Source organism: Drosophila hydei, unplaced genomic scaffold, assembly GCF_003285905.1.
Source record: "Drosophila hydei strain 15085-1641.00,03,60 unplaced genomic scaffold, DhydRS2 tig00008119-arrow-pilon, whole genome shotgun sequence".
Classification (NCBI taxonomy): domain Eukaryota; kingdom Metazoa; phylum Arthropoda; class Insecta; order Diptera; family Drosophilidae; genus Drosophila; species Drosophila hydei.
The window spans coordinates 3,784,403-3,809,858 of record NW_022045830.1 but is presented as its reverse complement, the minus strand read 5'-3'; the positions used below and the strand labels follow the sequence as shown (position 1 = coordinate 3,809,858).

The 25,456-nt window shown below is 40.8% G+C and overlaps 2 protein-coding genes across 3 annotated transcripts in view; one reads left to right on the top strand and one right to left on the bottom strand.

Annotated features, from left to right (window-relative positions):
• Positions 1-22,792, top strand: part of LOC111597885 (protein bottleneck) — a 30,935-nt gene extending 8,143 nt beyond the window's left edge. The window contains exon 2 of the mRNA XM_023312818.2: positions 21,830-22,792. Coding sequence (XP_023168586.2) covers positions 21,842-22,684 — 843 coding nt within the window. The 5' untranslated portion in view covers positions 21,830-21,841 and the 3' untranslated portion in view covers positions 22,685-22,792. The remainder of the gene's footprint in view (positions 1-21,829) is intronic.
• Positions 4,295-24,486, bottom strand: LOC111597880 (protein mesh). Of its 2 annotated transcripts, XM_023312807.2 has the most exons (16): positions 24,418-24,486; positions 23,590-24,126; positions 19,221-19,456; positions 18,970-19,157; positions 11,638-11,815; positions 11,196-11,333; positions 10,133-10,301; positions 9,471-10,065; positions 7,494-7,616; positions 7,204-7,362; positions 6,375-7,119; positions 5,899-6,317; positions 5,645-5,832; positions 5,315-5,557; positions 5,195-5,245; positions 4,295-5,116 (listed from the first exon to the last, which is right to left on the bottom strand). In XM_023312807.2, exons 2-16 carry the CDS (start codon positions 24,047-24,049, stop codon positions 4,632-4,634), a joined length of 4,377 nt encoding a protein of 1,458 aa, XP_023168575.2. In that variant the 5' UTR covers positions 24,050-24,126; positions 24,418-24,486; the 3' UTR covers positions 4,295-4,631. The 2 variants fall into 2 exon arrangements, with proteins under 2 accessions (XP_023168575.2, XP_023168574.2); XM_023312806.2 differs by having other exon boundaries at positions 5,195-5,557.
• Positions 24,487-25,456: the final 970 nt, after the last annotated feature.

Below are 25,456 nucleotides of genomic sequence, written 5' to 3'. Positions count from 1 at the left end.
TTCGGCTTGGCCTGCCGTGGCTCGGCTTGGCAGCGTAATTGGCCGTAAAGGGTTCAAATTGAATTGTAAGCGCATAGAAAGCCAGCAGAAGCAAAAAATAGGTAAACGTTCAGATAGCAACGCCATCTGGTTGGCTATGCGATGCCCTGTAATTGGCTGCGAAGTTCTTTCTTCATATGATGCTCCCTGTAGATCTTAGTTAAACTGAATTTACATACTCTATATGCCTGCTTAGTTGTTAATAATACTTTTATCTTATTCCTTTTTGTTATTTTTGCATTAATGTTTATATTTATTACAATGTCCTTGATGTGTGTATAGTTGCTAAATATATTCTATGAATCAGATATATTTTTGTAGGGTAAAGTATCTGTATTGTTAGCATTTCAAGACATTCTTAACATACTCAAGATGATAGATATATCTATAAAGAGAGAGAGGGAAGTTTCATAATTCATTCGTTGGCTGATACTCTCCCAAAACCCCTATACCCCTTAGCCCACTTACACATGCTACAGGGTATAACAAAGAATAAAAACCAAAGCCAAAACAAACAAAACCCAATAGAGCGCAAATAAAAGGCGCTGTCGCTTTGGGTTTTGATTTTTAATTCAACCGCATTTATGGCCAGGCTAAAAACTTTATGAACTTTTCATTTGCACAAGGCTTCAATTATACTTATATACATATATATATATATATATATATATATATATATATATATATATATATATATATATATCAAGAAGATATCTATTTCATGTATATACGTCTAACTCATTCCAGGAATCGGCAATTCAAAGGAACCCACATTGTAACTACTCGTCTGTTGTAATTAGTAAGTAGAGAGAGGTGTGTGCGTGAGTGCGTGTGTGTGTGTGTGTAAGCGAGTATTTCAAACTGTATAAAAAATAACCAAATGATAAATGAGTTAAATATATATTTATTCGTCGAGGCTTTTATGCGTGTATTTTGTGAATAAGCTCGAGACGTGAGTTTATATTTATTTTTCTACTTTGTGATGGTTTCTTAGGCTGAACTTTTTGTGCTTTGTACTATAGATGTAATTTATGTAGGCACTACTCGTACATACATATAACTCTAACTGTATAAGTATGCGTAACAGAAACTTCTTTCAAAATGACAAAACACGAGCTCATATGCAACAAGAACTGTAAAAATATGTCTATGAGTCGAGCAAAGTAAGGCAAATATTCTAATCCACGAATTGGACACTAATTAAGCGAAACCCGTTAACACTTAAGTATACCAAAAGGCACCAAAAACGCGATAGCAACTGTAGCTCGATGGTTACCTTATGCTGAATGCTATCTATGGAACGGCTTTGCACACAACTTCTATACAGGGCTATTGACCAGAAAACCAAATGTTAGCTAACTCAAATGCACCAAGGCGAAACTTTTAAGCAAGTAACTATCAAGATAACCGAATAAAGTACCAATTAAATACCAAATGAAGTACCAAATAAATACTCAATATATACACAAATACCAAATAAATACGAAATATATATGTAATATCTATAGCAAACCAAAAACCAAATGCAAATATCTTAAGTAAACGTAAAGCTAACCAAAGAATAGAAAAACTAAATCAAGCTCATCCAGAACCAGTAAAAAATATCTTAAATACTAAATATATAATTATTATTTGTGAAATTTCCTGTACATTTATTAAACTATTGGCAATATACATCTGTAAGTGTTATGAAGACAAATCTCTACGAGTAACTATACTTAAAACTGAAAATAGCTTTATAGTTCTTAAGCCAATCCATGCGAAGAAATACAAGAAATACCCAAAGAAAACTCTAGGATGCAAGCATTATAATCGCAAAATATCAACAGTGTAATCACAGAAAGCAACACAAAAACATATATACATATATATATATAGATAAATATATGTATAAATAAAAGTAAATATATACAAAATAAAACATATGCATCTATTAGATACTTAACTGTTCAGCTGAAAGAGTTCTTTGTAAGTCCTGTAAGAAATAAATAGTTTTGGCTATAGATCGTTTGTTGCACGTGTTCTATAGAGAGAGTCGGGTGCAGTTTGAGAGTTCATAGAACGTTCTAACGTTAATGTAAATTATGAGGTAAAGCTGAAAAGGAATCACTGTCTCTACTTAGTCTCTCGTTCTGTCTCTCACTCTCTTGCTCTATTTAATGTGTAAATGTTAAATATTTTAATAATAAAATATATTAATAAATAAATAAATATATATATATATATACATACATGCATATATGTAACCTAAAACTAAACATTAATAAAAATATCTAATTGAACCCTGAAATATTGAGATTTGTGTTTACTTTTCATTCAAATGGAATTTCCCATACTCACATTTTGCTGTGAATCAATCCAAGCACTTTTCATATTGAGTTTATGTTATTTGTTATATTTTTTATAGATGCTCTTAAGACACCTTTACAATCTTAAATATTCTAGCCAACTAAATCTTAAATATTAAATACTGCACATTTGATTTGTATTTTAAATTTATTTTATGTTACCAAGCCGACAGCTGGCACAACCACAGAGATAAATCCCATCACACGATTTGCGTTATACGCCTCATTAGCGTGCTAATCAAATCTGCTCATTCCCAATCTCGTTCACAATCCCATTTCCATTTCCATTTGCATTCCCATTCCCATTCCCTCTCGGCACGCGCTTGGGGCGTTTCGGCAGCAAAGCGGCAGCTGCCTCTGCCTCCTCCCTGGCAATGCGTTCGCGTATCCAATAGCTGGCCCCACAGACAACCAGCAGCAGACTAGGTATCACAATGAGCAGCACCATGCCCAGCGAGATGCTTGCCACGCGTGCCGCATGCTCTTCGTGACCTGTAAAATGTTGCCCAAAAGGCGCCAAATAACAAAGCTTGATATGAAAGAATTCTGCCTTTATATAAACCATATTTGTTGGCTAAGCATAAAGGCTAGTAGCAATGCTGCAGTCGAAACCAACTGCCTGTGTTATGCTCCATCAAGGCCCATTTATCATTTCAAGAAAGATATTCTAATCTAATCTCCATGTCCAGTACTCCAATAGATAGAAAAAACTATAGAAAAGAGCTTCACACGTCGACCAACAAGAGATATGTATATATACAATATCAATGAGTGAGTCTAAATATATATTTAATAAATTAATCAAGCATTCAGACGCATTTCCATTATTATTCCGAGTCATTCTAACTAGTTGCCTACTTTTAAGCGCAGCTGTCATTCGGTGAGTGCTTCAAAGCCCTGACAGACAAAACAGACATGGCCACACACACATGCACACCCCTCACACACACACACTCGCAGATAACTAACAGCAACTTGTCCATCAATTTGCTCAAGATTGATTGACAACAGCGTAATGCACACAATACATTTGCCAAGAGGCGTGGCTGTGTGCTCTGACTCTGTGTGTATGTGTGTGTACTAGGGAAAGGTAGCTGGCAGGAGGCGTGTCATGGCTACGTCCAGGGCGGGCACCAAAGCACGTGACAGTTGGCTCAAGATTAATGTCTTTGGCTCTGACCCTATTGCTTCGTTATAAATTTCGCAGCAATTTCTTTGCGCTGCAAATGCACATAACACTATGCAACAAAATATTGATGCTTCTAATGAGAAGAGATTACAGAGTTAGTGTTATTGCTTTTGGGAATATAATAAGCATGAGTAAAAATTCTTACAAGCTATCAACTATCTGCTTGAGCTAAGACTCCTTTACTTGCATATAAGTGGTATTCGAAAACATATCTTAAGTTTTTTTAGAGACTGAAAGAGTGAGTCACAAGCATCACTTATCTAGCAAGAACTAAGCTATACTTAGTCAAGAACCATAAGTGATTTAAATGATTTAAAAATATGAAGACAAATTTTCTAGCCTATGACTTAAACTCCTTATCAATTTTTGCTTTTAAAAAATACTAAAAATAAAACTAGGTCAATTAAGTCAAGAAAAAAATATTTTTAAAAAAAGCTTCCTTTTTTTTGTTGTCTAGTGTAAATGGGGAATGCAATTTGGCAACGCTCGTTATGCAAATTATTACAGAAAATTGACATGCAATTCGCGCTAGTTGGTCTTTAGACAGGTATTATAGCCCAGCTAGCAGAACTTTAGAATTATTTAATATCGAGAAATGTGAGCGAAGTGTCAAAATTCATGTAACAATTGGCATTATCCGAGCACGCTGTAAGCTGTAGATATATAAAGACTAAATATACGACTATTAACAAAATATTTATTTATAGAATGATGAAAACTTTATAAAAATTGACGAAACAAATTGTGGTAATCGCTTAAGCCGATTTTTGGCGTAATGGAGTTCGAATGAGGTATTTCAGTAAAAATAATAGGTGGACTGGGCTATTTGAGTATAGCGTGGGAGGTATTTGCGTAAAGGTCATGGCAACAACAACAAACCAAAAAAAATAGATTTTGATGACAGGTGGGGCAATTAGTAGTGTGTATAATAATTATTTAAGTTTAGATAAAGTATATATATAAACGATATATGAAATTAGTTATACAAAATTTGAACTTTGTAGCCTGTGCAGAGAAGGCAAATGTGTGTGGGTGTGTGTGAGTGTATGTGTGGCCTATACCTCGGTCGATTTTTGCACCGAGGGCGTTGGCGATGTGGTGAAGGGCGGCGGCGAGGGCAGCCCGCTATCCTGCGTCAATGGCGTTGTGGGCGCTACGCGCAGAGGCGTGGCAGTTGTTGCTGTTGCCACCGGCACGCCCGAAGGCGGCCTATTGTAGTATTGCGTGTTGCTGGGCAACACGGGCACGCCCCCAAAGCGATTCTGGGCCGCCGATTGGGGCGTATAGTTGATGGAGCTGGCTGCACTGGTGCGACTATCGACGCCGCTGAACGTGGGACTGTATTGCTGCTGGTGCAGATGGTCGGCCTCCTCGGGCGAGAGCGGATGATGGTAGCCAGCCGGATGCAGTTGTCCAGTGTGCACATCACTCTCGTCGAAGTCATCATCTTCCTCCGGCTCGTGACCCTCGTGCTGCTGATCCAGTTCGGTGCCGGAGGCGGAGCGCAGGGAGCGACGGCCGGTCTGCTTGGGTTTCTCACCTGTTGCGTGGGCAACGTTATTTTGATTAATGTAGGAAATATCCTTGGCTAGCTTTGTGCTAGTTCTATTATCACTACCTTCGGATGAGGTCACATCCTCGTCCTGCATATCCAGATCCCATTTCTTAGCTGGAAAATCAATTTGCGGTTTGCCGGGTAATGGTTCGTTCGTGCGATATACTTTATCGTAGGACCTACTTTTTTTCAGCGTGCTCGCATCGGTATCGCTATCGTCCTCGGGATCATAGTTCAGGACGCGCAAATTGCGCGTCGAACCGGCACGCGAACGCGGCAGCGTCATCTGCCAGTGTGGGTCCTCCTTCAGCTGCTTCTGACGATAGCGATAGACGCCGCACACGATGCACAGCATCAATGGGCATATAACGAGCAGGATAATGCCAATTGCAATGAATGCGACACGACGCGTGTAATACACCTCACCTATGCGCAACACAAGACAAGGTCAACTCAAACGACTCAAAGGCAAAATACTTTCATAAATAAACGATCAAAGATAGAACAACTTACGCAGACACTCCGTGTAGCCATATTCGGGCAGATTCCACAGGCCATTGGCCAGGCACTCGCGGCGCTGATCGCCGATTAGAATGAAGCCCTCATTGCACTCGAAGGCCACCTTCGCTCCAGGCATAAAGTCAAAGCTGAGCTTGCGTCCGAAACGCGGCGTTTGCAACACGCCACAGGACACAACACGTCTAGAGAATGAGTTAATCAGGTTAATAAGTCTCTCGCTGCTCAGGTATGTTTCAAGTTCCACTCACTTGGCGTTCTCCGCTTGCATGTTGACCAAACTGTCATAGTAATTCTTGGTAAAGTGTGCCAAGTCTCGATTGAGCGTCATCGCATAATCGTATTGACACTGCGAACACTCGCCGCACAGCTCCTCGGCACGTTCCAGATCATAGCTGCGATTGCTGGGCAGGAAGTCGGCGGGATCCATGACAAAGTTCGGCAGGAATGTGGCATTCGAATAGTAGCTAGCCATGCGCCCGAACTCGCGCGTAAACAGCGCAGCACCCACATTGGGCACATCGCGATCTGTCAACATCCACTTGAGGCCAAAGTTGTTATACAAGCTGCGCATATCGTTCAGATTGATCGAGGCCACCTGGCCATTGGGCAGCGTAAAGTCGTCCATGGGATTGAAGCTCCAGTTGCCAAACAGGCCTGCCGTTTTATTCTACAAAAAGTCCAGATATCAATAAGAGTTCGCTTCACTTCAGTGGCGACTACTTACAATAAATTTCCAGGGCAGAAAGACGCGTCCGGTCATGAAGCCTTCGTTCTCGACAACCTCCACGCCAATGCCGGCATCGAATTGTATAACCACCTGCGACTGGTTCAGCAGGTAGGTGGGCGTATAGACAGTGACGCCGTCAAAGTGCTGGAATTTCAAGCTCTCGCGATCGAAGTACACCTTGCGTCCGTCAGCCAAGACATCTAAACGATAGCGCCAGCGCGCGTGCAGTGGACGCAGACGCACCTCAATCGTTGTTGTCGTATTGCCACGCATGGCCATCGCTGTGAGGTGGGTGGCCATCACCTGGCCATAATAGTTGGGTGGCAGCTGCTGGAAGCGACCCTGAACCTCAAAACGTTCACTCTGATCAGTGCTGCGAGCGAGCACAAATTCGCCCAGACCATTGAATGTATAGGCGCTGCCATCGAACGTGATCAAATGGGGATCACCGAAGACGCCAGCAATGCCAGGCGCCTGGTAGGCGACACAATCCTGCGAGGGTCGTCGCTCGAAGCGGTAGGTTTCGCAGCCAACGGACTGTTCCTCCTGCCAGAAGCAGCAGGAGTAGAAGGGACGCATGTCGTGGAACCACATAGACAGCGAGGGCACCTTGCTGGCCTCATTCCAGGGCATCTTGCCCAGATTGTGAATGCGACGTGGACGCGAGCCCCACATCTGATCATAGGTCAGCATCAGGAAGCCGTAGCGATCGTAACAACACTGTTGCTCAGCGCCTTGGGCACTGCAAAACGAGGGGGAAACAATGAAGTTGGCTATGTCTATGTCCACAAATTACGTATACGTCTAGTATGATCTGAAAACTTACACTGGTGTACCGCTGACCACACAATGAATGGCACCACTGTGGCGCAAGCAGGTGGGGTTGGAGTCCATGTCGCACTCACGATCCGGTCGGTAGCGGCCTAAGTCGAGCACCGCCTGCTCCAAGGTGCAGGGGCACAGTGGCAAGTCGGCAGCAAAGTTTCTGCAATTTGGCATTTCGATTATTGTTTTGCAGGCCCACAAGCTGTCTAATTAGACAACCAGCCAGATATGGGCTGAGTTCCCCAAGCACTTGGCAGCGCTTAAGGCAGGTGCGTATGTGTCAAGACTTACCTGAGAAATCTGTCGGAGCGTATCCAATTATCGCACAGAGCACGAGACCAGTGCTTGCCATGCTTCTGCTCCCACTGCGGTGCCATGTACCAGGCCAATGGAATTGGCCGTGACCACAGAATGCTATGCGAACGAAACAAATACAACGGCATTAGTTAAACACGCATTACTCATACGTCCCGTTGGCCGTGTCAGCAGGTGTCAACGAAACTGCAAATGCTAATTGCATTTGTGTGCAAGCTCAAACACCTAATTATAGAGTCTGATAGAGTTAGCCAAGACAATGCCAATTGATGGCTTGATATGAGCAGCACAAATTTCAAAGCGCGCGTGTCGCTCATCAAATGTAAATTAAATACGCAAGCTCACACCCACACACTCGCACTCAAATGACTAAAATGAAATGATATATGGGCTGCTGCCACGTGCCACATTGAAACTGTAGCGCGGCATAACGACACCCAAAGGTATCATAAACCAAAGTGCCCTAAAAAAAGAAAACAAAAGCAATGAAGAGATGCCATCTTTGGCGAGTCGCAGTTGCAATACTCTTGGTCGAAGTGCTTAGGACTTTGAGAACTTTTATATGAAAGTTATTATAGTAAGCATTTGATATCTTTAAACCGAAGTCTGAAATAGAAAAGCTCATTAATAGATTGAGTCTTGCCTGGGAACTATTTGAGAAAGGATCCCAATGCTTATTAGATTTGCTTTTTTTATATATTAAACTTCATGCTAAGACTATGCTTATGAAGAACTCAACAGACTGAGTTTCTATAAACAGAGTCCTTTTCGAATGTATTACACAATCCATAACAATTTCAAATTATCCAAAAATATGCAAGCAAAGTCTATTTAAACGGCACGTCAGAGCTTCAACTAGGCTCTCAAATATATATTGAATTAATTATAGACTTAATCAGCTCACGTCTAAGCCATTGACACAGCTCCAGGTATTGCTTGAGTGCGTGGATATTGTTAGAATTCGCAGTAATTCACTTGCAGTGCGATTAGCTCGACCATTTTCAAGAATTTCATTGCAGCTTAAATGTTATTACGAGCGTCTTTGTGAGCTTTTAACTGCTGCAAATGCTTCAAGTTTTAGTGCGAAATAATTACAAGGGCGTAATGCAAAAATACGTCTGAAAAGTATCCGCTTAGAAGCTACCCTGTTGCTGGTTAAGCCATAAGGGAGTCTAGACTCTATACGCTTGACTCTTTAAGAACCAATTTGAAAATGTTTGTATCTAGTTTCGATTTCTACAATCTAAATAAAACACTGTCTGCTTGCAATATCAACACGCCTTACCCTATACTTATTCGTTTACAGGGTATACTAGCTAGGAGAAGGAGTTTTATGCCAAAAAGAGCTATGCAAATTAGCCAAGGCAACAATTTGAGCCAAGTGGCAACTGGCTGTGACCGTCGGAAGCACATTTCACTTAGCTATTGATTAGCCATCACTTCTAATTATAAAGTGTCATAATAAGCCATCTATGGCCAACTGAGCCACAGTCAGAGCCAGAGTGAACGCCAGTGCTTACTGATTGGTCCCCGAGGCGTCAAGGCGAGCTATGTGGTTACACACAGCTCTTTGCAGTTGCTGTGGTAAATTGAATAAAAATACAAACGGAACTGGAGAAGGGCTCCAGCAAGAGCGTAGCTGACAGAGCTGAAAGTCAATTAAAATATAATAAACAGTGGCGTAGGCAGGCCAACGGTGCGTATGAGTAACAAGAGACAGCACTTAAAGTCTAGACAAAGATTCAAACTTGGTTTCCTACATTTTTGACTAATCGAATTAGACGTCTTTCTGCTATAAAAAGAATTTCCCTTGATTAAAGTTAATGAAAATAAACGAACTCATTCGATTGGGTATAGACTCAAGGAGTTGACATCTTGAGACAAAAAAGGCTGTATGATTGTCTTTGTTCTCAAAGAATTGTCAATAAAAACTTTTCAATATCAAAGACTTACGGACTGAGCGCCAAGTTGGAGTATTGAGCCGGCTGAGTGAGATTGATTTGCAGAAAGCCGAACTGCATGTCATTGTTGATGTTGTGTCGGTTCAGATAGTTGGAGGGCGTGATGACATAGCTGCCAGAGTTGGTGAGACTGGCCTCGATCACATCAATGTACTCCAGTTGTGGTTCGATCTTAGTCTCACGATAGCCCCACAGCGAGATCATGACGTTGGCATTCAGATTGGATGTCAAATTGAAGGCGTTCCAGCTGATGCGAATCTCGCTGGGATTGCGCTTGTGCACGTCGTCGGTGGCAAAGAAGATCTTCTCGGTGGCGGCCGCGGGTGTCTCCACAAAGTACTTGCCGCGCCACTTGAAGCGCTGCGTGCCCACTGAGATCTGGAAGCGTATGTAGCCCTCGGCCTTGAGGAAGGGCTGCACACAAATCACACGATTGCGATCCACATAGGTGCCCAGTACAGACTCCGTGTCGAAGTGGCAGGTCACACGTATCTTAGGATCAAAGCAAGGTCCCGTTATATTCACCACCTGACCGCCCAGCATGTTGCCCGACTCTGGAGCAAATGTCAGCGGCAGTAGAGCGGCATCTGTCGAATTGAGAAACCGTAATTAAAGTGAGCCCCAAATAGGTAAAAAGCCATTAATCATACGCACCAATATCCTTGTTGCAGGAGCCAATCAAAATCTGTTCATCGATACGGAAAAGATGTCGTCCAGGGAATCCATTGCCCCAGCCCCGATTCGCCAAGTCCCGTATGACCATGTTCTGGCTGTAGGGCTTATACTCGTAGGCCTGGGTGCCGTTGCCCGCATTGAAGCCGACCTACATAAATAGATATGCAAATCGATATTAATATCAAGCCGCAATTAAATTGTAATTAGTATCCAACTCGACCAACTAGATTCGATTTTGTAACTCTTGGCCAAACAGCCAACAACTTGTTGGCCATTATGCAGACAAAGTTCGCAAAGTGCGTTTAATTATAATTTCCAAGTTGCCATCAACAACATCCACACAACAAGGCACAATAGAGTGCACAAAGTGTCGGCTGCAACGGCTAAATAATGCGCTACAAGGTTACAAGCAAAGAGTATGATTAAGCACTTATCTTGACGACATTTTGGCACACATCTCTATCTATATCTATATATATAGATATATATATATATCTATATTTAAATCAATGTCTTCATCTATATGCCCTGCCTGCAGGGTATGATCTATGTGCAATGTCATAACAATATCGTTGCAAGCAATTTATATCTGTAGACTTCAGAACTGGAATTGATTTCCATGAAACAATTCTATTGAACTAGAAATTATTTGAATATACACCCACACAAACACACACACACACTCCCACATATAACTGTTCAATGCTCGTGCATTCCAACGAAATGCCAGCCCACATAATTTCAGTTATAAGGCTATCAGATATGCGTGTAGGAGTGTTATATCTAAGGAAATATTATGTGAATATTCAGTTAGCAGAGTGCGAAAGGAAAAGCTGGAAACGTGCAACTAAAATGCAATGAAAAACTTTACCGTTGCTTGGCAGCCATTAATTAAAATTGCGTCGTTTGTAGCTAAAAAGCTGTACGTTAGCGAATATTTGTTGGAATTTTTCATTATGTAATTTGTTAATTAAGTGCGACCGCAACGCATGCTAAAACTTTTGTTTAATTAGAATGCATCGATTGCGATGACGAGACTTACGTATGCGGGAACACCACCCTCGCCCTTCGTCGTATCGCCGCCCGCTTCAGTGTGCGAGAGCCAATTGAGAACTGCATAGTTGTAGATGACATAGGTGTAGACCTCATCGGTGGCCAGAACCATTTGGAAGGTGTTTGTCTGCAATGGAAAAGAAACTATGAGTAAAAACAAGTAATTACAGCGGAGCCATTAGCCAACTTTCTTCTATTTGCTTTCAATTAACTTGCGCTGAAAAGTATGCTACAAAATTCTTTATGAAATTATTTTGAATGCAATGGCAAGCAAAATCACTTAAGCTAATTATAATCGTTATCAAAGTGAACTGAATGTATTTTCTGTTGATTTTTCTGTCTTTCTAATGGAAAGTTCAATTAGTTGGGAGAGAGTTGGGGAAGAGTCTCACATTGGCATCTTTTTATATTGATTTTGTTTTCTAACTTACCGTAAAGAGGGAGTTATCAATGCCACCGGCAAAGGAGACGTTCTTCCAGGTGGCGATCACCACGTGCTTGGGTATAAAAGTATCAGCACCCACAACGCCCGTGCGTATGTCCCACATTGTGCGCTCACGCACCTCGACGCCAAAGCGGTCCGTGCGTCCCATCAGATCACGTACCACACTGCAAACAGAAATAAATATGAATTTATAAGAATGTGTAGGAAAGTAATAAGCGAACAGCTGAATAATGCGAAATCAAATCAGCAGGCCAAAGCAGATGCTCTTTGGATTTGGCAGCCAAGAAGATTAATGGATTTGATGCTTGGCATATAAATCAGCACACGACGACGCTGAGTAAATTCGGTTGTTTAAAGCATACTTCCAGTATTATAAAACAAAATGTGAGGCTAACCACCACGGCGTATGATTTATATTCCTTAATTATTCATTATGCATACACGAATCGGTATTTCGCCTTTGTTGCAGGCAATTTTTCTTACACTTCCTGCAGATCATAAAATAAGCTTTAAAGAGAATCATTTTCACGAGGCCAGACAATTAAGAAATGCCAATTGCAAGAAAATAGCTTTAGCCTGCATATCGAATCTATTGATAGACTTTTCTTTTGGGCTCGTTTGCTTAGTCAGTTTTAGCCTGAAATACACTTTTTCCATTCCCCTATTTAGTATTCCTCACAGAATGTCGAAAATAAATTGTGCCCCTAATTGCTTTTTGTACTTTCAGCGCTGCATATGAATTCTTGAATGTTTGATACAAATTTTGATGGGAATTTTATTTAAATTTTCTACCATTTACCATTTGGCTTTTGGATGCCAGATGAAGTAAAAGGCTGATAAACGAACTGTTTTACAATTAAATGAAAGTCAAAATATTTATGCCAAACGAACCGAAATACTTGTGCAGCAACGGCGCCAGCATTGATAAATGTTTGCGTTATTTGCATTCAGGCAACAACAATTTATTGATTTTGTTGATATAAACTAAAGCAAACAACGGCGGCGGCAGCAGCAGCCCGTCATTGTGATGCATGTAAACAACAAACACGAAATCGCCTGCTTTTCTTTTCGCTTTTTATGTGCAGTGTATTCATGAATGAACATGCATTCATCATGCATGTTAGCAGTTGGAGGCGCATGCGGCGTATACGTAACATTTATTTATTAACACATCGACGCGTCCACAAAATGCAAATAATTTGTAAAATTGCAATAAATGCGCATCAAATGCACATGAGAACAAGCAACATATTAACATATATCCTATTACTCTATATCGCACATCCGATGTCGAGTATTTTGCCACGCACACACACATAGTCACACACAGCTGATGCAATTATGGCTCTCATAAATTATAACTGACAGCAGCTGGCAATCGAAAATAAATTGCATTTCGGCCTCAACTGACTGAAAACACATGCTGTCCACATTGTTAGCGCAACCAGCTACCAACATGGCCAAAAAAAACACACACACACGTACACAAAAAGGCTAACAGCAGCCGCACAAAATGCCAGCATGTAAAAATAGAAGCCACCACTTGCAGGCAATATGCGCCCAGCAGATACCTAGTATATAATTAAAGAAAGTTTTGCCGAAATTAAGTATAAATTTATTGCATTTGCACTCCTTTTGTATAACAGAAATATAAAAACAATTTAACTACTTAGATTTGCAGAGAAATTCGAAAAAAAAGTAAACAGAATTTATTTCTTCGGCAAACCTAATTTGAAATTAAACATTTAGCCTAGCTTACGAAAGAGTTGAAGATTTCAAGGCATTTCAGGGCAAAAGAGACAGCAGAGACATGAGAGTGCATAAAGCCATTTCGCTTAAATTGAAATTCTAATTAGGCTTTTTCTGATTCTTCCTAGAGAGACTCCTATTTAATAAAGAAATATTGAGCTTAACCAAAGCATTAGGATGAATGAAAAGAGATTTTCAAACTAATGAATAATGCTTAGGAATGTGTGTATAGCACTATGCTTATTGAAAAAAGTCCTTTAAATTCTTCTTTTCGTATCTATTTCCTATATTTCTCAACTATACCTCAAGATACCCCTTAAGCAAATTGCATTTATAATTTGTAAATACAAAAAAGGGAATGTTAAAAAAACCGCACAGTAGAAACCTCATGCCACAAAGAGACAGCTACACACAGAGATGCAAAAACCACATACACATACACATACACACACACATGCACACATACACACATACACACATACACATATACACACACACACACGCGCGCATTGCACTTGCATAGTTTATCATTTATGCACAGCCCATGCCCATTGTGCACTCTGCCTCCATCTTAGCCGGCTGTCGCTTTTGCCATGAAACTTTAAATGTCTGCAATTGACATTCAAGCCAAAATAGACAACGAGAAAAATAAGATAAAGCAAAAAATTGTCACACGGCCTAAAAATGCGCGCGCAGCGGCCAAGACGAGCGGAACGAGCTCTGCACGTGAAAGTAAGCCAAAAAGCTACAAACACACACAGCTGTGAATGAGTGTAACAACAGTAATGGAATATATACATATATATTTTATATATATATAACATATATATATAAGAGAGCATAGCGTCGCATTGCTCGTTTTGCTAGTCGTCAGCTACAGGCAAAGCCCACCTACGCCTTGTCAGCTCCCTCCCTAGACCAGCCTCGTGCCTCCTCTTATATTTGGCGTGCCAGTTCTTGAACTGCGCCATTATGTACTTTATTGCATACATTTGGGCGCCGTCGCCGCCACAGTTTTGTCTGCATTTTGGGTTGAAATGCCTGCTCCACAGCTCTGGTCACCCCTCCAACCCGCCTCCAGCCTGCTTCTCATCAACATCTCTGTCTGACTTTTCTTTTGCTTTTGGCCCAATTTCATCTCTCAGAGTCGCTCTCCCTCTCTCTCTCTCTCTGTGTGTGAGTGTATAAATGAACGTGAAACAATGGCCGCACTTAAAGAAAATGGCGAAACTGGCAAAAATTGCATGCAAGCTGCAGAAGCTTATACTTCGCTTGCCTCTGACCAGCCAGAACAGAATTTGGTACTGTGAAACGAAAACATTTCCACAACTCAAAAACTTGATCAGCTTGATGGAAGTAAATTAAAAATCAATGAAATATGAAATATCAACTGACTAATGCCAGGTCAAATATAATTGGGTTTTCTTGTTTATTTTTTTTTCCTCATTTTAAGCCACGCCCACTGGCCATTAATGTTTTAATTGTGGCAGCAACGCCCACACTTGTGGCTGCCCTTGGCAAACAACAATTAAACGCTCAGCGCTGCTGATTTACACACTTGAACGCTTTGCAAACACTTTTGAGAAAGTTTTACTACCAAAACGGCCCCATTCATTTTGGCTATACCCTACAAACAGCGAGCATATCAGTTTGACCAAGCAATATATATAGATCTAATAATTATATAAGCCTAATTTGATTTATATAAGAAATCAATTTCATTAGGAATAAAATACATAATATTAACACCCTCTAAATACCTACAGTGAGTGCATTAAAAGTTCGTTAATTCACGAGCTGTTCTACTTTATTGTTGTTTAATTTGCGCTGCCAACAATTTGCGTGTATAATTGTGAGTATGCGTGTGTGTGCTTATTTAAGCGTGTGCGTGTGAGTGTGTGTGCGTGTGTAATTAAACCTGCGCTCATCACGAATTTAATGGTCAAGCTGCGTGTGAGAAGGAACAGAGGTATTATGCTGCAGGAGCTTTCGCAAATGAAGTTCGCATTGAATAAGCGACTTACGAGGCGTATGCGTAATGCAGCTGCTAGCAGTAAGCCGCACCCTTTTCTCTCGCCCAGCGATCTTGAGCTAATCCCGCGCAGAGTGTTAACTGTAAACGTGTAATTAAATTGATAGTCGCACTTATAGACGAGTGGGTGGATGCGTGAGTGTGTGTCTGTAAGCAGGGGCAAAAGCTGTTAAGCAAGTGGAATTTACATAGCCTGAATGTCGAGCAGCTGCTGCTACATTGCTTCAGCTCAGCTCTTCAGTCAAGTTATTTAAATTAAATTCCAGCGAGTATTACACCCACACACATCAGCGTTGCGTCCAGCATTTTTTCCAGCACAATTAAATGTCAGAGTACGAAGCCCACGCTGGAGTCCGACTAACCCATAAGCGAACACTCGAACTGATGCATCTTTGACATATTGTCCAGAGCTGACTGGAAACTAACAAAGTGAAAATAAAAATCTAAATGCAAATGGAAATGGAAATGGCAATGGGAATGCATTTGGCATGCCACAGCCATTGTCCAAGTCGCATGGTGGCAGTCAGCTCTCATTTCCCTACGTGTGCGTGTTTTTTTTCTTTCACTAAATTGCTCCCAACAAAAGCGCTTTACAGCCCGTTAATTGCTTTGTCGCACACAATTTGTCAAACTAAAGGACGCTGAAATCAAATGGCGACAAACATTGTTGGACCCATCCAGACACTATGTGAAACATTAGCTATAACGGGACATAAGTTTTATAATTTATAAATCTTTTTTAATGGTAATTGAAAGATTTCTCTTCTTGCGTACAGAGCTTATTGATCCCACCAATAAATATATTTATCGATATGAGTGCATTCAGAAGTAAAACAATATTTATCGATCTGGCTAGAGGTGTATAAATAGGTCAAATGTACTAAGACCAACTAAGAAAACACGACATAAATTAATTAACTCCAATTGAATTTACCTACTTTGAATACACTCATAAATTTATCGATAACATTGTTTTTTTTTAACATCAATACACACATATAAAGATATATAAAGATAAAACACAAGAGTACATACAATAAACCAAGCTAAGCCAAAGTAACAATTTACTATCAAAAATGTATCGATATGTGTACATCGATTATGTTCATCGAGATACATATATATATATATATATAAACCATTAGAGCTTACACAAAACAGCTAACCAGATCAAATTAACAATTTAATGTTTCTATCGCAACACTACACACAATAGAATTAGCTAAGATGATGTACAAATGGTATATCGATATACTTATATCGATTATGTTTATCGATAATCATATATACATAAAATATTTTTAAAATACACAGAAAAGAAAGGTAGCAATTCATTGCTTCCATCGACATGTATATCGATGTAAATATATCGATTATGAATGTTTTAATTGATAAAGCTGACAGCATTATTTGTCAATACATTTAAAGCCTAGCAAAAATCTCTTATATTTGAGGATTCTATACTATAAATATTTGCTCATTCGGCATTCACTCTCTTTTTTATGCCAAATTTTGCGAATACCTCTATGACTATATATAGACATACATTGCTTTCCCAATTTCGGTCTCACTCTCAGCAATTGGGATGTTATTTATGTGCTATTTTTTAACCGCATTTTTTTGTCTGTCAGTTGCGAACGCCTGAAATTTAAACAAGCTCCAACAATCTAGAGCGAGTCGACTATAAATAAGAAGCCCTAGTTATATCTGTCTGGTTTAAGCATTGTTTTGGTAAATACACAGAATGCTTTGCATATAGCCTCGACATGCGGGAGGCAGTCTCTCGTAATGTATGCATAGGTCGACACTAAGTGGATTCCAACAGTGGACAACAGGGCGGCTAATTAATGCGTTATATACGCCTGTAATATTTCTGGTAATTACAATCCGAAACTAGCAAAGTTACCAAAGAAATTTGCATAAACAGCAAAAATAATAAAAAAAATGTTGAAAACAAAAAGTTGTGAATGAAATTATTTCGAAATTAATTTGAATAAAATATGCAATATAAAAAATAAAAAATAGGGCAAAATGCAAGCGCAGCGAATTTTCAATATTTTCATTTTATGTCGCTTGCGTTCGCTCGGGATGCCGCCTCCGCTTTCGAGGCCATCAAAAGTGCAACACGAAGCCCCCCTGGCGACATTATGAAATTGTCTCGTATGTGATAGGCATGAGCTGAGATCAGGTGGCCATAGTGCTGGCAGTTTGGCCAATGCCTAAAGTCAAATTCAGCTGGAATTGCAGCCCAGTGTGAAAAAGAGCAGTGAATAAGAATTCAGCGTGGCTGGGTCAATATTAAAGGCAAGCTTTAAGTAAAGAGAGAAGCGAAGCGAGTAGGTCGTGAATGGGCAGCCAGTCACAAAAGGTCAATGGTAAAGCAGAGCGAATGTAAAACACAAGCACCAAAGCGAGAAGGAATGCAATAAGCAGAGCAACGAGAGAAGCGAAGCGAACATGACTGACCCGGCATTGTTTAAATAGCGAAGTGTAAAGCGCTGCAAGAAGTAAGCTGGAATGTCAGGAGATTATGCATGAGAATCAATTGCAGAAGAGAAAATCTCGGCGGGGCTCCGAACACTTCGAATTTAGCCGTATTTGGCTGCAATCTGGCCAGCACTAGCAGCTGTTGTTCTCGTCGCCATTTTGGAATGGCTACACGCATAAATGAATGCTGAAATCAGCAACAGGGACAGCTCAATGGGTAACAAATGGCGGCCAGATAGCCGAACCGAGCAAAAACCGGATCCGGTAACGGGTAACGGGTAACGGGTAACAGGTAACGGCGCTACTGTGCAAACAATGCAAAATGTGGCAATAAATGACAGTAACTAGTCAGCAACAATAACGGCGCACGGCATGCGAATGAGCATGTGAATACGAATGAGTATATATTCACACACTCACACACACATATATAACATATATATATATATATGTATATTTCTATACAATATGCATGCAAAACATGCACCCACACACATGCGAACGATGTGCAATCGGAAATGGAGAGTTCGCATTTGCAAACATGCCTCACAATCTGTGCTTAAAACAAATCAGAACGTGTCACTGGGTTAGACATGACTATGAGATACTCTACTCTAGCTGAAAAGCTAATGGAACCATAGAAGGGAATTGTCTTAATGATGAATGTATCTTCTTTGTCTTGAGACTTCAGTTTTCTATTACTAAGAGCTTAGATAGAAGTCGACTCGGAGAAACCTTCATGTGAAAAATTTCTCCAATGATTATTTCGCATATTTAAATTATAATATCGAAATGCTTGAACTTAAACAGGGTTTCTCTAGAACCCATATAAATGAACAAAAACACGTCTAGCTCACAGCTAACTTGAAACCAATATACTCCATTTGATTTGCAAAAGTAGAGTACAATAATCGTAGTATGACTAGCAGCGCACGTATGAAAAGTGATTTTAAAAATGCAAATGCCATAAGGAACTAACAATAACTGTGATTATAAATGCAAAATATAAACAAAGTCAGACAACAGTAAGATAAGTGAATCAAAACTAACCGGAAGTAGACGCCAGGCGTGCGCTGATCCAGATCGGAGGGATATATGCGGCCCACGCGGCACTTGCTGAAGAAGATGCCAATGAAGGAGGGATCACGCTTGTGGGGCCAATCCCTGATGGGGAAGACCAAGGGATAGGTCAGATACTCGGGTGGATCCGAGAACTCCAAGTAGCCATTGAGCGAGAGCTAGAAAAGCAAAGATACGAAATATTATATGGTTTAAGCCAGGCCAATAGGATGTCGACTCACTCGGGTGTAGTTGAAGCGGAAGCCATAGAAGGGCATCTGGAAGTTAAGATTTTTGTGCAGCTGCGTCATCGAGGCGTGTATATCGAACTGGTAATCGCCGCGTCCGCCATAGCTGTCCTTGTCGAAGAACCAGTACAAGAAGTTGGAGCGCAGCTCAGCCAGGCGGGCGGGCGTGATGGTGTAACCACCAGCAGCCGTTGAGGGCGTGTCCGGTGGCGCCACATTATTGTTGGGATCTGCCGGACAAGAGGAAAATATATGGACACATTTAGATATAAGCATTAAAGTCAAGTCTGCAGTTGCCATTATAATAATTTCACATTTCAGCAGCTAATCCTCGGAGATTACGTATTCAATTTCGGAAAAAGAGCGTGCCGTGGCAAGCGATGGCCACACCAGCTTCTAGCCGGCGGCATTTCAATTTAGGCCCGTTGCATGCAACGCTCGGCACATAAACTGAATAACTTTGCACTTGCATTGCAATCTTCGCCGTTCCGCTTGCCGCATGTCAACCCGCACATGCCACTTACCACTTGCCACTTGCCACGTGCCTAACTGCAGCCTCTTGCAGCGTCTTTCTGCTGACTCACTTACAAAATTGCTGCCTCGCTCCCTACTGCACTTAGCCATTAAAGGTCACAGTTAATATTCATTTCAGTTTTACCAACTTGCCAGCAACATTTTCTGGTGCTTTCCTTTTTACTTTCGCTCCGGCTTTACTATCCACTCGCTTACAAAGCGTTTGGGGTATATTGGCTTTGCCTAACATACATTTGAAATCGAAGAGATTTGAAACTTGGACTATGGCTATGCTCACTTAAGTCCTCACCTCTCGCGAAAGTCTCTCTAGAGTTACAGCTTTTCTCCAGTCTCAGTTATAACTTCTTCTGTTTGCTCTCAAAGTGTGCATTAAGCAGTCACTTATACCCGCCTTGGATTTGTTCACTCGTTTTTGCCATCGTTTCCGGCAGTTTTTTGTAATTTCTTTTATTTTTATTTTTTGTTGCGTCTGCTCTTCGCGTTGTCTTTTTAAAGCAATTTAAGCCGACTAATGTTTGAGGGACACAAAAAGCAGCCGCAGCAAGCCAAAGATCTTAGCCCAGGATTTTCAAAGGAAGTGAATCGCTCGTAGGCAGCCTGTCTGTGGCTTTTGCCTGTTTGCATTTCCAACCCTTGGGTAATATCTTTTCAATAGACAACTCTCAAGCTGAAACTATTTTCTTTATAGTAAATAATACTTAGAAATTCTGAGTTAAATGGAAATTGCACAAAGAAAAGGAAGAGTTTTTATTTTTTAATAGTAGTCCGATTGCCCTCAATTATTTTTCTTCCTTTTTTAGGGCTTTGCTTAGGGCAGAGTTTTGAATAAAAAATATGTTGATGTGAATGTTAGATGTTAGGTCTATTGAAAACATAGTTATGGAAGTTAAATTTAAATTAATTTACTTCTATCTTATAAAGTAGAAAAATATATTTTCTGAGTGTTAAATTTTTATTTTAACTTTTATTATTTTTCTTTTTATTTTTTAATTTGCTTTTAATTTGTTTTAATCATTTTTTAAATTTACTTTTAAGTTTGTTAAACTTGATTTAAATTTTTTACATTGTATTTTATTTTTGCATTAAATATTATTCACTCTTTACTATAAAATATTCTCTAAAATTCTCTATTTAATTTTAATTTCTTGTTTATTTACAACATTTCCTTTGTAAATCTCTTAAAGAACCTCTCGCTGCCTTATAATTTATATATTTCACTTATTTAATGAATCTCTCAATTCATTTCACCTTTGACAAAACCTCATTAATTGATGCTATGAAGACCTCACACAGGATATTCCCAGAGCAGGACTTAACCATTCAGTGGCCAATTAATGCATCGATTCCCAATGAGACAACGATTTATTCATCCATTAAGCTCTTTGCTGCCCTGCTCTGGCAGGGCAGACAATTATTAAGTGCATTTCAATGATGATGATATATAAGTAGTATAATGCCCGATAATTGTTGATGGCAGTTGTGGCTAATTAATAGTCAGCTGGACGCTTGCCTAAGCGGCGACCAGGTGAGGGCCTTTTTCACTTCTGCTTGAACTGTTTTTCGCGCAGCTGTCGCAGAATGGATCAGTTTTTAATCTATTTATGAATCAGTGTGGAGTTGACAGGCCATAAAATGTTATCCTGCCAACACTAATCCTTTTTGGGTAACAACACGATGAGTGCTGTTGCTGCTGCTGTTGAAAAAACTGTTCGCTCAGGTAGGTGTGGGCGTTGGGATTAGTGCTTGATTTATGGTCGCTTGGAAAGTACGCAAAATTCGCGTGCGCGACTCGCTGTTCGAGCGAAATCTTGCACGGTTTTTCTTTATTACTGACAAATTTTCCGAAATTCATATTCGCAGGCAAGTCAAATTTTGCGACCAAAATTAATCTGGGCAACTTTTTAGTTAACTACCTGAGGTATGCTGGCCAGCTGCTGATTTGTGGCAGGTAGCTAGACATTGTGCTGCTATATAAACTTGCAACACGCTCGCATGTAGCACAGTCAACACGCAACACTCGACACAAGATGAGCATCAGCACGTTTAACTTTCAGTTTTACAATTACAAGTTGCCCGCCGCCATGCCACAGCTAAATACGGCCACTAGCTTCAGCGAGCTGGAAATGGACATTGACGAGGAGGAGCAGCAAATGCCAGCGATTACATCCACGCCATTGCCAGCTGTCAAGCCAGCTCCATCCCCAGCCAAGCCTCGCTACACCAGCGAACTGTCTTTGGCACTCGGCAGCCCAGATGTCTGTAAAACGCAATCGCTGCGTCCGCAGCTGCATCGACCACAGAAGCGCTGGTCCATGGAATTGCGTGAAAAGGTTCTGGAAATGTCCAAGCGCAACAATGGCTCCGATGAGCAACTATCGCCACAGCCGCAGCCGCTGTCAACGGATTGCAATACCACATTTTGTGGCAGCACCAATGCGCCAGATGAACCCGCTGCAGTGATCACGCGCAGCGTTAGTGACAAAATCAACTTCTTCAACAAGCTAACCAACACCTACGAATCGCCCAGTTGCCTCAGCTCGAACACAAATGGTAATAGTTTTATATCCATGCTGCGATCGAGCCGCCCACAGGGCGTGGCGACGATGGGTGGCAATGCAGCAGTGCCGCCGCCAAAACCCAAGCGGTTGGGCAGCACACCCGCCACACCCAGCAACACAACAGCGCAACATCTGCTGTTTGCCACGCCCACTGCCAAGCCGCCCAGCAACGGAGGAGGCATACAACGCAAAAGCTCATTGCGCCGCAAGCCCTCAGTGGAGAAATCTCGCGCCACGATTGCTCGTCAAAATTCAAATGCAACGCTGCGACCGCAACGACATGCCATGATGGAGGACCTGAGCCTCGTTGTGCCCGTGCGACTACGCATCGCCGAATACGAGCAGCGCATATCGATGAGTGCATAGGAATGAAGCCACTGACGCCACGCCCCATGAGTCGATTGGATGAATGGACCAAACTAGTGCAAGCTCCCAAGGATTAGCTCTAATTTAGCTCTTTAGTCATAGCCAAGTGTTCAACATAAATTTATGAAATTTTAAAGTGTAAAACATAATGAAATACTTAGAAATATAGAGAAAACTAAACACAATTTGTTTATTTTTTTTTTTTTGCCAGGGATTATATACAATATATATAAGCAACATCTGGCATCATTCAATAAATTCATATTCCATATGCAAACAGCTTATCTGCTGTATCCTTGATATAGTTAGCAATGAGGTCACCGTCAGAGCACTAGCTCCATATAGGTTAAGGACGTAGGTAAAATTTATATAAGAAAATTTAGTCATTATGTGTAACCAGAAGTGACTAATGAACAGAAAAGCAGTTCTCTTTCATTATATCAGCTCCGATTACAAGTTATCAAAAAAGTTGTAAACTGAATCATTGAAAATATATAATAAGGCACACCTGTTTATATATAGACATGCACCTGCTCTCTCTCTCTCTCTCTTCCTTTTTCTCTCTCTCTCTCTTCCTTTTTCTCTCTCTCTCTCTCTTTGTCTCTCCCACTCTTTCTCCACTCTGATTTCACTTGTTTTGTTTGCGCAGCAAAGGCACAACAATCGTTAGCTTTAAATATCTATACTGTTGGCTTTATCTTATCGGCTAGTAAAGACTGATTCCGTCCACGCAACAGAGAGACAACTGTGTGCGCGAGTGTTTTGAGTCCAAGTTAGCTATCGAGCAAATATTGGTTAGGCATCCGAGCCAAACGCTGCTTGCTGATAAGATAGTTGAACGTTCAACGCTGCGTATGAGTAATTGTGAACTGAATCAGCAACGATTGGTAGCCCGTTACACTTACCCCAATTGTAGCCAGTAGAATCCAAATCGTAGAGCTCGCCCAGATAGTCGAAGGGCATGACTAGTGCACCGGATTTGGCCTGCGGTTTGAGGCCAGCCACGGTGAGAATGTCATCGGTGCCACGACTAGAGGCAGCGCTGAATGCCACTGGGCTGGATGCAACTTTGGCTTTGACTGCGGGCGCCGCACTGGGCGTGGCTGCCGGCTTAGCGGCCACCACTTTGTCCACCTTTTTGACAGCAGGTGCCACTGGTGCTGGTACTGCTGGTGCTGCTGCAGCTGGCGGCAGTGGCTCAACAATTTCCACAAATTCCACTGCCTGCGCCTTTTTGCTTGCTTTGTTCGCGACTGGCGAGTTTATAATTTGATCTTCCACTTCCGCTGAGATATTCTCATTGGCCAGCACATAGGCCATGAAGCCGCAGGCCAGCGCACACACCACAAACAGTTTGAAGCGCATTTTCACAATTGCTGCGCCAAACACCTTTTGCTTATTTTTTCGATTCGCTCGATTCGTAATTCGTTTCGTTTTCCGTACTGAAAGATAGCACACAAAGGGGGATAATTTATTTAACTCGAACTTTATTTTTACTCTAGTTTTTCACTTGCTGTATCGATGACATCATCAACAGTCACTTTACAACACTTAGAAACTAAAGTACAGTTAATGAAAGTAATTTGGTAATTTAGAACAATTTAAAATTGGAATTTTAGTTTTTCACTTTTGAACTATTGTTTCAAAATCATATTTTCACTTGATGATATCATCAGCAATTTCTTATCAGGCAGATATATATGCTCTTCATGGCACTGTGCAACACTACCAACCTTATAGACAGCTAAATAAGTACGTTCGTTAGGGCGCCACGCTCAGTTCAGACTGAAGTCGGGGCGTTGCCAAAACCTGTCGACTGCCTGCACCTGTCAGTGTTTATTCGATTGTGAAATCTTGGAATACCGTTATCTATTATGCTCCATAGCTATTGCGTGCGCTATCTTATCGGGTAAAGCCACAACGCACTGATAAGGCATTCCTACACTATTCGGCGCTCCACATTATGTTGGCCAAGTCGAATTGCTCTGGTTATTGTGCAAGTTTTTCGTTTCCAAATGCTGTTGTTTATTCAATGCTCTCTTATTTAACTCTCTCTCTCTCTCGCTCTCTGCGTGTCTCCATATCTGTTCGCCTCAGCTTTTGTTGACTTTAGCCACGATTTGTGATTCATTTCCATTACAGTTAATCACTCTTCCTTACTTCAATGGCCATCCTCTGGCCCAGCCGTCGCCCGCTAATATAATTATAGACAATGAGCCATGCAGGCACAACAAGTTGGCATTTCCTGTCCATTTATGAATGAACTCAGCGTCACATTAATTACTACTTCATTTCGACACACAATGAAAATGCCATAAATATTTGCAAGGCGTAGTAGATCTGTATATAGAAAAGTGTTAGATAAATCTGGAACATTTATTTAATTTTCACAAATTTATTTCGTAATAAATCTAGTCTAGAAGCTAACATTCTATAATAAACCTAAAGTTTCATAAAGTACTTAAAATTTTATTACGCAACAAATGAAATCAAAGAACGCGATTGTATGGGTGAAACCTTTTTCATACGGATATCAGTTTTATATGAAGTTAGATTACTCTATCGATAAAATAATGCATATTTTAGGCTTCAATGTCAAGCACAAAAGCTGATTAAGCTGCCTGAATATAGATTGCATTTGGTGCAGGATATTGTAGTAGTAGGCTTGTGGACAGAATCGGGCAGAGTGATCAAATAAGTACAATGGGAATAGAAATTTAATGAAAATATAAGATGACATTGTTTTTGGTATTATACATGTCATTATGTATG